Source organism: Lacerta agilis, chromosome 17 (genome assembly GCF_009819535.1).
Source record: "Lacerta agilis isolate rLacAgi1 chromosome 17, rLacAgi1.pri, whole genome shotgun sequence".
NCBI lineage: Eukaryota > Metazoa > Chordata > Lepidosauria > Squamata > Lacertidae > Lacerta > Lacerta agilis.
Window position 1 is genome coordinate 2040001 of NC_046328.1, and position 13271 is coordinate 2053271.

The 13271-nt window shown below is 44.5% G+C and overlaps 1 protein-coding gene across 1 annotated transcript in view; it reads right to left on the bottom strand.

Annotated features, from left to right (window-relative positions):
* The window catches only part of AACS (acetoacetyl-CoA synthetase), a 53340-nt gene that overhangs the window by 18325 nt on the left and 21744 nt on the right, over nt 1–13271 (bottom strand). The window contains 8 exon segments of the mRNA XM_033174703.1: nt 2086–2210; nt 4396–4476; nt 6673–6734; nt 6737–6775; nt 6778–6818; nt 7761–7842; nt 9164–9278; nt 11010–11107. Of these exon segments, the coding sequence (XP_033030594.1) occupies nt 2086–2210; nt 4396–4476; nt 6673–6734; nt 6737–6775; nt 6778–6818; nt 7761–7842; nt 9164–9278; nt 11010–11107 (643 nt within the window).

A 13271-nucleotide genomic window follows, 5' to 3' on the forward strand; every position in this document is an offset into this window, starting at 1 on the left:
AAGTCATTTTGTTGTAAGCAGCAAATAAGCATTTCCTTGGTCAATAAACAATAGTTCCTGTACTCCTGAACTGGCAAACTATGGTTAGTGGAATCAGAACCACCTGGGAATTAAAAGCCCTGGCTTTAAGCTCTTCGTTCCAATCCTGGCATCCATACTTTGCCAGTTCAGGACTTAAGAAGCTATGATTCAATAACTTAGAAATCACGGAACTGCGGTGGGCCAAGAAACTATGCCAAAATGTGTACTTTTCCAAAGTATCCATAAAATAGATAAGACAGAAGTAAAATGCAACCTAAAAAGAGTGTGTTGAAGAGGGTCAAAGTGCAGTAGTTTAAACTGTAAAGCTACCAGGTTTCACAATCAGAGAGTCTTCTTAGCCACATAGTTCCACCCCATACGAAACCTGGCACGTCACCTTGCTTCAAAACAAAGTATGTTACCAGCTGTCAGCTTTTGACTTTTGGGGTCTCTTTCTCCACTAGCTTGCAGAAGGATCTGTGCAAAAGCGTTTTCAGAGACAGCCATAAATTGTCCTGACAAAAGCCTGACCAGACCATTATTTTATTTCCTTTCTTGCTTATTTTGTTTTGTTTTTCAAATCCTTGCTTCTGGCTTTTATTTCTGTGTTTCAGACACAGTATTTTTAGCTATTTGTAAAAGTGAATAGATGTGTCATTATCTCTTTGGAGTTCGTATGAAGTTTTGCAAAGGCCATTCCCCATAAGCAATCAATGTTTGGCCTGACCTTGACCGGTAATTTTAATAACGGCAGCAGGTGAAATAAAAACAACCATTCAATGAGGCTCTGCCTAAACACAGGAAGTGAGGGAAGTCATTCCCTTCTTAGGAAGTGTTTGCTATGTCCCAGCCACTCCTTGCCCCCACGCAAGAAGAAGCAGCGTGACTTTGAAGTAACTCACAGCATTGTTTTTTCACGGGTTCTTATCAAGTGGAGCGAAAGTGGAATGAAGGCAGGAGAATTTTCCATGCAACCATTAAAAAGGCTTTGTCAAGTTATCTTGGAGCCACCTGGAGCTTGAGGCTCCTTAAGTATCTCACTTCCAGGATATTCCAATGGGGGCCATAGGTGAAAATCACATGAAGGGGGGGGGCATGGCATGAGGCTAGGGGGCACAGAGGGAAGTGAGAAGAAAAATCCTGATTGGCTGGTTATCCTCTTGGCCAATCACAAAAGGGTAAGGGGCGGCCCACCAGGGACTAGCACTCCTTTTTCCCATGTGGGTTTCCTTGGAGCAGTCCTGGTTTGTTTCCAGGGGGAGAGGGTGATCGCTGAGACTCCTGTTTTTACTGATAGAGTCCATGATCCAGAACCCCCAGGTCAGGTAAGTGCGGTGGTGGGGTGGCAATGGGTAGGGTTGGGTGAGGTGGAGCTGCTTGTTGTTGCTGCCAGTTCTGGGCCCGGTGGCAGCCTGGGCCTGACTCTGCAAGGCGCAGGATGCAATCCACCCCAGTGCCTAGCCAAACTGGGTCATCTGGTGCTGCTGACTTGCATCTAGTAAATAACTAAGTCTCTACTCAGTGGGCCTGACTCCCAAATAAGAGTGTGTGAGGCTATAATGTTTTATCTAGGCAGCCAGGGCTCCTCCAGATGACAAGTTCTTTTTGCACCAGGTCAGTGAGGACCACTTGTTTTTTAAAATTCTCCCTATGCTCTATACAGAACTCCTTATGCTCCTTTGCACTGTATCTGTAGGTTTCCCCCTGTGTCAAAAAACTGGGGTCAAATAAGTGTTCTTCTAAACTGTACACCTGCACATGCTGCCAGGTGAGATGCTAACCCCCCAAATCATTGCCAACAAAGGGGTAAAACAGGCTTAAAAACTTTAAATACAGTACCTAAATATAACGCTTCCTGGAATTACCATTGTAAGCTCTTATTATCTCCCCCCCCCCCCATGTTTCTGCTGCATCAAACATTCTGATTGACCTCTGGAGCTTGTAAAAGCTTAGAAACCGAAGCATCTTTTTTTTTAAAAAAAAAACCAAGCAAACCACAAGTGGTTGTTTCAGGATAACTTACGGGTGTTTTTTTTGTCTAAAGCAGAACCCACGTCTACCTACCCTAGTCGGTCAACCAAATCCCAGAGGACATTGGGGGATGGAACGAGCGGCGATCCGTCATACAGAACCACAGATGCACCAACAGCGAGAGCAGAAACCAGCCAGTTCCACATCATCCAACCAGTCTAGGGAGTGTGGGGAAATGCACGTTAGCTTTATCCAAGATAGTCACCTCCCTCACCTATTTCCAGACCTGTGAAGCTAGTCTCGCACTTCTCAAGGACACAGGTATGTAACATGGATGTGCCATCATGTGACCTGCCTACAGGTAATATTCCAAGTGCAATGCACACCCCAGGTTTAAATGCAAAGCAGGGGGCACTCAAGACTGGCTGTGCCATGCTCTGATGTTTCATCAATAATAATAATAATGATAATGATAATAATAATAATAATAAATAATAATAATAATAATAATAATTTTATTTATACCCCGCCCTTCCCAGCCAGAGAACCGGGCTCAGGGCGGCTAACATCAATTAAAATCACAACAAAAAACATAAAAACGATCAATTTAAAATAACAGATTAAAATACAAATTTAAAATTCAATTAAAACTGCAGGTCTCAATTTCAAAATAACCCACCAATAAAGATGAAGCATAAATATTAAACAGAAACCAACCCAAAGGCCAGGTGGAACAGCTCCATCTTGCAGGCCCTGCGGAAAGATGCCAAATCCCGCAGGGCCCTGGTCTCCCGTGATAGGCTGTTCCACCAAGTCGGGGCCAATATTGAGAAGGCCCTGGCCCTAGTTGAGGCCAACCTAACGTCTTTGTTGCTCGGGACCTCCAAAAGATTATCACTTGAGGACCTTAAGGTCCTACATGGGACATACCAGGAGAGGCGGTCCCTTAAATCAATTAAGTCTTTCCCCCAATAACCAGTCAATGGGGAGGGCCGTGGCTCAGAGTGTCTGCCTTTCATGCAGAGGGCCCCCCAGTTCAATTCCAGGCTTCTCCAGGTAGGGCTGGGAATGTCCTTCCTGAAAAGCGTCATTAACTAGAAACCCGAAATTTGGGGTCCCCTCCAAAGCTGTGCCAAAGATTTGCAGTCATTTTGCAGTGAAAAACCCTGCATTTTGCAGCACACACACCCAAACTGAGTAACTGACACATCAGACTAGGTTTATAGTTAACACCCCAAAATCCAACACTGTTAGTCTGGAGTGAATCAGACAATGTTGGGTTTGGGGATGGTACCCATGACCCCTGGTTTGAGTATCAATTACTTGGGTTTGGGGGGCACTGCAAAACGCAGGGGTTTCACTGCAAAATGCAAGGTTTTCACTGCAAAACAACTGCAAAATTTTGGCACCGGTTTAAAGTTATTTGGAAAATGTTGGATTCTGGGGTGTTAACAACAAAGCCGGTCTGATATATCAATTACCAGGTTTGGAGGGTGCTGCAAAATGTGCTGTTTCCACTTCAGAATGACTGCCAAACTTTGGCACAACTTTGGAGGGGATCCCAAATTTTGGGGTTGGTAGGTAATGAAGCTCTCCTGAAACCCTGGTGAGCCGTTGCCAGTCAGTGTGGGCAATACTGAGCTAGATGGAATGGTCAGCTTTCTGGTGGCTTCCAAATTCGCAAGGGATGTAGCTCAGGGGTAGAGCAACTGCTCTGTGTACAGAAGGCACTGGGTTCAAACCCTGGCATCTCCAAGAAGGACTGGGAAAGATTCCTAAACTCTGAAGAGCTGCTGCTAGTCAGGGTAGGCTGCACTGAGCTTGGTGGGCCAATGTCTAACTCGGTATAAAGCAGCTTCCCAAAGGTGTAACCAAAAAGGTGCCTCAATTCATCAGGCAACAGCTCACACGCTGCAGGAGGCAAATACTATTTTAGGAGGCACCATTTCTCACAAGAGGGAATGTCCCCCCCTGCCGGCCACAATCCACACGGGTGGCTCAGAAAACCAATGTGCTTCTTTGCTTGTGAGGTGCCCTTCGCTCATATGCAAAGGCAATTGTTAATGGATCAAATCGGTCAAGACTCAGAATCGGTCAACTCAGACAAAATAAGACTGTTGCCTGATTTCAAAAGCAAAGTTTTGGGATTGAAAGGTTAGCCATGCCATGCAAGAGCAATTTTATTTGGAGCATGAAGGATCAAAAGGCCAGGTGAATCTTCCCCACACTTGCGCTCCCCTGCCAAATAAATTACCTAAAATAAGCCAAATTATGCACACTTGCATCATTATTGCTTCTCTGGGTCATGGAAGTCATGCTATTCTTCAAGAAAAGAATAAACATGGCAAACCCCATGCATGCTGTGTTGAAAGTTTTAGCAAAAATACAATTAACAGCACTTACTGTTGTGTAGTACATGATGTTGTCACTGCTGGACATGTTACCATGGAGGAGGTGCTCTTTCAAATGCTGAATTAACGTCCCCTGGTTTAAAAGAAAAAAGACAGACATATAGGGAGAGGGAGGAGGAAACAAAGCAGAGTGTAGGTTAGACTGGGTGAACTATGAACCAGCCACTATCTCTCAGCCTAACCCCCACCTTACAGGGCTGGCTTTATCCAAAAGATTCCTCAGGCGCAGCTACAGAGCTTGTGCAACTCAAACTCAAGCTGGAGACCTGTGAGTAGGATCCATCCAAGCCATACTCAGAGTAAGTCCAGCAACTGCCAAGGGTCTACTCCGGGTATGGCTTACTTCGATATCGCCACCGAGCATCTTAATTGCAGGGTTGTGGGTTCGAGCCCCACATTGGGCAAGAGATTCCTGCATTGCAGGGGGTTGGACCACTGGCGTAGGAAGGGGGTGCGGGCCGACCCGGGTCATCACTGAGGAGGGTAACAAAAGGGCCAAAATATGTGTTTTTAAAATAAATAAAAATTTGGGGCTCGCAACACTTTTTTGAAAAATAATATTAATAACTTAATCTGACAATTAATTAACCTCAACAAGTCAACATAATACGTATTGAAACTTTTTAGTTCAGTCAACAAATGCAACGAAATGCGGCTGTGAGTGGGCCCTGTTGCCGGGTCAGGTTTGACCCTGTGGCAGAGAGCAGGAGAGTCGGTGGCAATGCTGCTGCACACACTCCTTGGTGTTGGCGCTTCACGCCCAGCTGCAGTAGCTCCACCTCCAGGTCATGTCTGGCCTGGCAGTGGAGAGCGGGGGCAAGTGAGCAGCAGCTTCCCTGCGCCTCTCCTACCCTGAACGGTGGTGGGTGGGAGGGCATCTTCTGCCCCCTCCCCCCTCGGGGCGCACCCCATGCACCTATCCCGGGCAGCACAAGCATAGGCTCCACCGCTGGGTTGGACTGGATGACCCTAGTGGTCCCTTCCAACTCTACAATTCTAAGACTATATGATATCCAAGTTTGGCTTCCTACCTATCCTCTTTACAACCTCACCTCTGATGGAAGTATTGGGAGGGGATTTTAAGCAAATCCAAATATGTGCTGGTAAAAAATATGGTCTACAATGATTGGGGTGTGTGAGAGGACCTTTTTCAAACAAAGAATGTAAATGGGATGGGGAGAATTAAGTAGCAAACAAGGAATGTCCTGCAGTAGTTTTATGTTCAGCCAGTTTATTGCAAAAACCAGCTAACTCCTATTCTGTTTTTGAGTGTCACAGTGCTGACATCCGAACTTAAAAATGGAAAGCGTAATGCTGGTGGTCAACAAAAGAGGTTTAAAGACTGTCTCAAGGCAAATCTTAAAAAATGGAGTATAAACACTGACAACTGGGAAACACTGGCCTGCAAGCACTCCAGTTGGAGAACAGCCGTAGACTTTGAAGACGCTTGAACTCAGAACGCAAGGGAGAAACGTGCTAAGAGGAAGGCACGCTTGGCAAATCCACACCGTGATCAACTCCCGCCCAGAAACCAATGTCTCCACTGTGGAAGGAAGTGTGGAGCCAGAATTGACCTCCACAGTCACTTACGGACTCATTGTTAAAACCCCCTAGAAGGTCTAAAACCATTTTGGGACTCAGGGAGGGTCACCTTGGATATTGTTAAGAGACGGTTTGCTAAGATCCTTGCAAGAATTTTGCCGGCTGCAGCTAATAAAGAGATGCCTCAATAGTTTCTACAATCCATTCTGTCACCTTTTTTGAAAGAGATTGATAATATTGGCATCCCAAAAGTCTGCTGGGATCTCCTCCTCCTCCTCTCTCCCAGATTTTTTTGAGGAGCTTGTGAAGTTGCACAGGCATACTGGCTAGCAGCAATCGAAAGCCCTCTCCTCCTTTTAAAACCTTCCCAATTGGTGGCCATCTCTGCCTCCAGAGGGAGCGAGTTCCAGAGCCTGACTATTGTTAGATTTCTTTGGGAAAAGAAATTCTATCCCAGCCCTTGCTGTGCAGATTTTCTCCTTGCAGGGAGTTTTTCGAAGTTGTGATTTCCCCCCGTCCAGAGTCTAAAGTGGTACAGCCCATTCTGTCACCACAGGCCTCTTACTCCTCAATTCTCCCAGGTGTGTAGGTGCAGCACAAGTACCTTAGCAAAATCCACCAAGCAAATTCAGTCTCTTGGAAGGTGGGGGGAATGCCTCTCCTGCACTTGCTAACCGACAGCTTACTGTGCAGAGGCTCCACAACCCCAAACAGCAACATGACCTACCCCTGCTGAGTGAACCATGCATTTCGGAGCTCCTGTTGTGCCAGATGAATACATGATAAAAAGGGGTGGCTGAAAGGAAGCTGTTCGAACTCCAGCTGGGGGCTTGGTCTCCCTTCCCCGCTGCAAGAAAGTCTTCTAGAAAGACGCTGAACAGAAGAAGAAGAAAGAAAGGAGGGGAGGGGAGGAGAGAATTAATATCACTATCAAACCTTTGTGACATTTTTTGTATTTCTTAACTATTATTACTTTTCTCAAAGTGGCACCCATGCTTCTCCTCCTTCCCCACTGTATCATCACAACCACCCTGTGAGGTAGGCCAGGCTGAAAGACAGTGGCTGGCAAAGGTTACCCAGGGCCTTCCATGGCTGAGAACAGATCTGAATGCTGGTCTCCCTGTCCTAAACTGACACTCTAGCCCAGGAGGGGGGAACCTGCCTCAACCTGAGGGCTCATTACCTTCTGAGCAATTTTCTGGGGCCCATGGTGTATTTTTAATCATTCTGTATGTTAACAATACTGTGCATCTGGTTTTCATGTTTTGTAAGCCACTCAGAAGTCATCTGGATCTGGGCATTAAGCTAATAATAATAATAATATATAATAATATGTATGTCAACAGCTACTCTGGGTGGCTTGCAGCACATTAAACATCAAATATTAGTAATAGTAATAATTTATTAACACATTATAACACACACACACACACACACACACACACACACACACTTTTTCTCTCAATTTCTTGGCAACTTACCGGTAAGTGCCACAACCCTGGTAACGGAACAAGCTAAACAAGCCTTTTGCTGCTCCAAAAAGCACTTCTAACTAATCCATTGTTTTCTACTCTCTCTCAAACAAACACTCAAGAGCATGTCCCTTCTGCAACTCTTGCTGGTTGGCTTCTGAGTGGGCACACAAAATGACCCCCCTTGTAAATACCGAGAAGCCCACCAGTCAGATTCACAACCAGAAGACTACATACCGCAACCTCCAATTAATATAAAGTAAATATATTCTGGATTCAATGACACCAACTGCTTTTTAAAAAATAGATAAATAGATGTACATTTGTCCAGCCCACTTTATACCTGTGCGAAATTTTGGAAATGTCTACAGATTCTCTCGAGGAAACGTATGGGATCACCACAACTTTTTTTAGATCTGGGAGTCCTGAAAGAAAGCAAAAATTCAAGGGTTAAATGGAGAGAAATGACAACTGTTTCCACTTTTAGTGTCTTCCTATAACCATAGTTTGTTCGACAGTGACCTAGACCACATGTTAAATATTACTGGAGTAGTAATGAATTTAGTTTCTCCTTTTCCACCTCTCATGTGCTTCAGTGGAGAGTTCCTTGTTTTCCATGGTTTCAGAACTGGGAAACTGATTTCCACACTGCCTACCAGCCACGATTGCCAGCTTGACCCTAGTTTGCTGTTTCTCGACTCTTGATGTCACAGGGAACTCAGGTTTAACAAACCAGAAAATGTCTGCTGAAGCCAGACATGCAAGAGGAGCAGAGGAAGAAAAGTGGGGGGCACCTGTGATCATTAAGAACATAGTAAGAGCCCTGCTGGATCAGACCAAAGGCTGATCCTGCTTCCCACAGAGGTCAACAAAATGCCTATGGGAAGCCCACAAACAGGACGCAAGTGCAATAATTCTCCCCCACTGCTACCTCGCAACAATCAAAGACAGTCATGCCTGATCCCTTTCTAAAGCAATTTAAGTTGGTGGCCATCACCACATCTTGTGGAAATGATTCCACAGTTTAGGATCGCTCCTTCCCAATAGAGCAAATGGTGAATGTTATTTAGATTATTCAGGAGGCTTGTTGCTGCCAAGGGCACAAGCAGGCACTGCTCTGCACGGCAATCTGTTTTTGTGAAGCCCACATTGACCCCTTTCTGCTCCCCATGCTGGCTGTGCTCTAGTATGCCCAGTCTCCCAAGCTCTGACTCACCAGTGGGCCAAAGGACAAACCTGTCTAAGGTCTGCAGTCCAGGGCTTTGCACAACACTAGGTGCTGAAGTCCGACAACTCAAGCAAGGCATAAGAAACCAACCAGGCACGGCCGGCTCAAGACGTTTTGCTGCCTGAGGCAAAGGACAAGATAGCAGCCTCCCACAAGGCACATGCAGAAGCCAACTGGATTGGCAGTTGAACCTTACCCCAACACTGCTGGCAGAAAAGTATATTTCCCTGTGCCTGAGGGCAGCCAGGTTGTGTAGGGAGCACAGGGCAGGCCCCATGGCACTCAGCATCTGCTGCCTGAAGCAGCTGCCTCACTCTGCCTCATCATAGGGCCGGCCCTGCAACTAGGACTTCAGCAGTGGTACATATGCAGCCATTTTCAGGCATCAGAGGGCTGGGCAGTGTTGCACACCTCAGGCGCAAAGCTAATAATATCCTTAATACATTAATGAAGGGATGGAAGAGAGAAGCAATGCCCCATATTCAACAATTCCCACAAGTGCACAAGGCGGCCAGTACCCTTTACGACGTTCTGAAGCTTTTCCAAGTGGTTGTGTTTTTTCCCGTTGTAAATGACAGCTTCAACAGAAAAGATCAACTTGGGCTGAATCTGGGAAAATCTGTCCAGTACACCCTGAAGGAGACAGACAGACATTAATACAGCCATTAACAGGAGTAAGTGAGAACATTAGTTTCCCCCAGACTGCAAAATGCTGGGACTCTTTAAACGTTATCCTTGTTGCAAAAGCACTATTTTCTTAGCACTTTCAAATATAACATTAAAGCAGGAATAACTAACATGGCGCCCTCCACTTGTGGACTACAGATCCCATTCTCCTTCCCTGGTTTACAATGATGTGCATGAGCAACAGCCAATTTTGTCCCTCCTCTGCTGTTATTTCCTCTTATTCTGTATTAATTCTTTATCTATCATTGACGATTCTTTTGCAAAACCTCTTTTTTATCTAACTTGAATATTTAGTTGATGATATTGAATCCATCCTGTCAGGTAGTGCTTTATTTCCTCATAATCTTTCAGTTTCAATTTGTTACCTTTTTCTTCTAACACGTATTTATGTGTAGCCCAGGTTTCCATATTTTTCCTCTTGACTGCTAAGGCCTCCGAAGGCAATAGCCACCAAGGGGTTTTAGGTTCTACTAAATCCTTACATCTTTCCCACACTTTATAAAAGGTTTCCTTATAATATGGTTAAGGGAGCCTCTATGGACTTTCACCTTTTCATAACCCAAGTATGCATGCCACCCATAATGATTGTCAAAACCTTCTAAATCCAATAGGTCAGCATTTTCCAATGTTATCCATTCCTTTAACCAATTTAGACAGGCCAAATCATAATACAATTTCAAATCAGGTAATGCCACCCCCCTCTGTTTTTACTATCTATTAGTAGTTTGTGTTTAATTCTCAGTTTTTTATATTGCCAAATCTTGATAGATCTTTTCCCAGGTTTTAAAGCATCCCATTCCACCAATCACCAGTATCATTTAAATAAAAACATCATCTTGCGAAGTACATTCATCTTTACTGCTGAGATTCTACCATAGAATGATAATTTCAACCTGTCCCAAATTTCCAACTTTTTAATTTTTTCCCCAAATTTTTGAATAATTGTCATTGAATAAATTACTGTTTTTGTTCGTTAGCCAGATTCCCAGATATTTAACCTTATTTACCTTATATAAAGGAGAAAGATTTATACGATCTGAAGAGAAACCAGAGTATGTTTGTATGTGATGCCAATAAAAGGTTTATTTCTTTTTTTAAAAAAAAAAAAACTATCATTAATCCTGAATTTATTTGTAATTCTTCTTTTTCTTGTAAATACATGTTCTTGGCTAACATATTGGTTTTATTTTTATTTATTTTAAATCCTGCCACTTTCCCAAATTCAACAATTTTTTCTAATATTTTTTCTACACTTTATTCTGTATTTTCCACAGTTATTATCAAATCATCCGCAAAGGCCTTTATTTTAAAATAAAAACAAATTCATCACTTTTGAACCAGTGTAGCAGAGTGCCAGTTGGTAACAGAAGATGATCACCCTCTTTTATTCACTGCATTCGTTGGTTGCTTTATGCAGAAATAAAAGTCTCAAAACGATCTAACCAAGTTAAAATACAAGCAAGCAAAATTAACTAAGAGGCAAATTAAGAATAAAAGACCTGCCCTCAACACTTTTATGGGTGAGCAGTACAGCAGAGGCTAATTTGGCAAAATAACAGTGTCTCAGGCTGGCACCTAAAAACTGGTTGTGACAGCACCAGGTGCCTTTTCCCGGGAGCAGCATTCCGGAAGGGGCGACACGGTTCCTCAGAACAAGAGCTGCAAGGAGTTACTTACGTTGATGCCAAAGTCCGGTGACGTCGCACTCCAGATGGCGCCAATGCTCGCTGCGGCCAACATTGCTTCTACTGCATGGATGCCATTGGGCAAGTAGCCTAGGACAGTTTTAGGAATTGCAGTGGTTACAACACTGGAGGAAACCTGCACCCAGGTGGCATGATGGCAAACAAGCCCACATTCAAAGAAGCCAGTGTGGTGTAGTGGTTAAGAACAGTAGACTCGTAATCTGGGGAACCGGGTTCGCGTCCTCCACATGCAGTTGCTGGGTGACCTTGGGCTAGTCACACTTCTCTGAAGTCTCTCAGCCCCACTCACCTCACAGAGTGTTTGTTGTGGGGGAGGAAGGGAAAGGAGAATGTGAGCCGCTTGGAGACTCCTTCGGGTAGTGATAAAGCGGGATATCAAATCCAAACTCATCCTCCTCCTCCTCCCATCGTGCTAGAACACTTTTTGTCATTTCTCCAACTTGGTGAATCACATTCCCCCACGTACAGCCGCCGGTGGGCAGGAGGGAGCCAAGGTGGCATGTGAAACCCAGAGCTCCAGCAAGGGATCTTGGCCAATGTTTGTCAAGCAAAAGGCAGGTTGGCCCAAGAGGCGCAGATCCCAAGCTTTTCCTCTCATCCTCCCCTCCTTCCACAGCCTATCACTGCACCTCAAACAGCATAGCATGCAAAAAAGGCCATAGATTAAAGGCAGATCATCTGCTTTACATGCAGAAGGTTCCAGGTTCAATCCCTGGTATCTCCAAGAAGGGCTGGGAATGTCCTTCCCTCCAAAACCCTGGAGAGCAGCTGCCAGTCAGTGTGGACAATATTGAGCTAGATGGACCAGTGGTCTGAATGACTGACTAGAAAAGTAGCTTCCTATTTTCCTAGGGAATTTAGCAAAGGATGCTTGTTTTCCAGTCATTCATTTCTGAGCTGCACCATTAAGTTTCATTTTATTGTTGTCATTTCAGTCACTTTAATACTGCGTGTACAAATAGCTGCAAAATATGCTCCCTGGCCAAGTTCAAGGTGTTGCTATGGATATATAAAGTCCTTAATGACTTAGGGCCCGTTTACTCCCAGGATCGCCTCTTATGTGCCTCTTCTACCACCTCCATCTGCAGAACTTTCACTTTTGCCAGGGTGACACGCTGCTCAACTCCCTTTTTGCGAGGAGTCATTTCTTTAATGTGCTCTGGAATTCCCTGCCTTTTGAAATTAGGCAGGCATCTTCCCTGTACTGTTTTAGATGCCTGCTGAAAATCTTTGTTTCAGTGGGTCTATCCAGACCCATGATTTAGTTACATGTGGTTTTAAAGTTGTTAGGGTTTACTCTGTTTAATTGTTCTTAAATGGTCTTGGGTACCTATACCGGTAGTTGTTTTAAATATGTTTATTTTACTTTATTTTTAATGGTACTGAATTGCTCACAGATGCATTTACTGCCCCAGAGACCTTTGGGAAGAGGGCAGGATACAAATTTAATAAATAAAATAGTATTTAGTTATTTTCCATTTCCCGGTACATCCCACCTTTTTCTCCCAAGGAGCTTAAGGCAGTGTACATGGTTCTCCCGCTCCCCACACAACAACCCTGTGAGGTAGGTTAGGCTGAGAGGCAGTGATAATAAACCAACAAATATATTGGTTTTAGAAGGGAGTGGGGGTTGCGGGTAAATTTGTGCAGTTTTGTAGGTCAGTTCATAATTCCATTTTTGGGGTAGTTGAATTAGATGGAAAGTAGAAGGCTCTCTTACACCAAGTAATTCAGCACCCTGAGTGAGGACAAAATTTGGTGTGTGTGTTCCCAATATTTCTTATTTTCACAGTAATTCCTTTTGGTACAGTTGCTTTTTAAGGAACTTTCCAGTCAGTACCTTTATAAATGTTCTGTTAATGTTAATGTTGTTGTTGTTACAGGTATGCCCTGTGCAGGGGAGCAGCCCACACTGCCTTAACCGAGTCAGACCAGGGCTCCATCTATTTCCATATTCACTACACTAACTGGAAGCAGCTATGCAGGGCTTCAGGCAGGGGAGTCTCACGGCCTTACCTGGAGACAGGCTTGGGACCTTCTGCCACTGAGCTATGGCCCTACCCCACGGCAGGAGATGAATTAAGTCACACCCCTATCTACATCCTAGATGTGTTGACATCACACCTATGCCTAAATTACACCTTTTCTTTCTCCCAGGGCAGATTGGGGGAATTACAGGGGCCAGATGAGTTTGCAGGAAAGAGGCTCCTGCACAGCCAACCCTCCTCAAAAA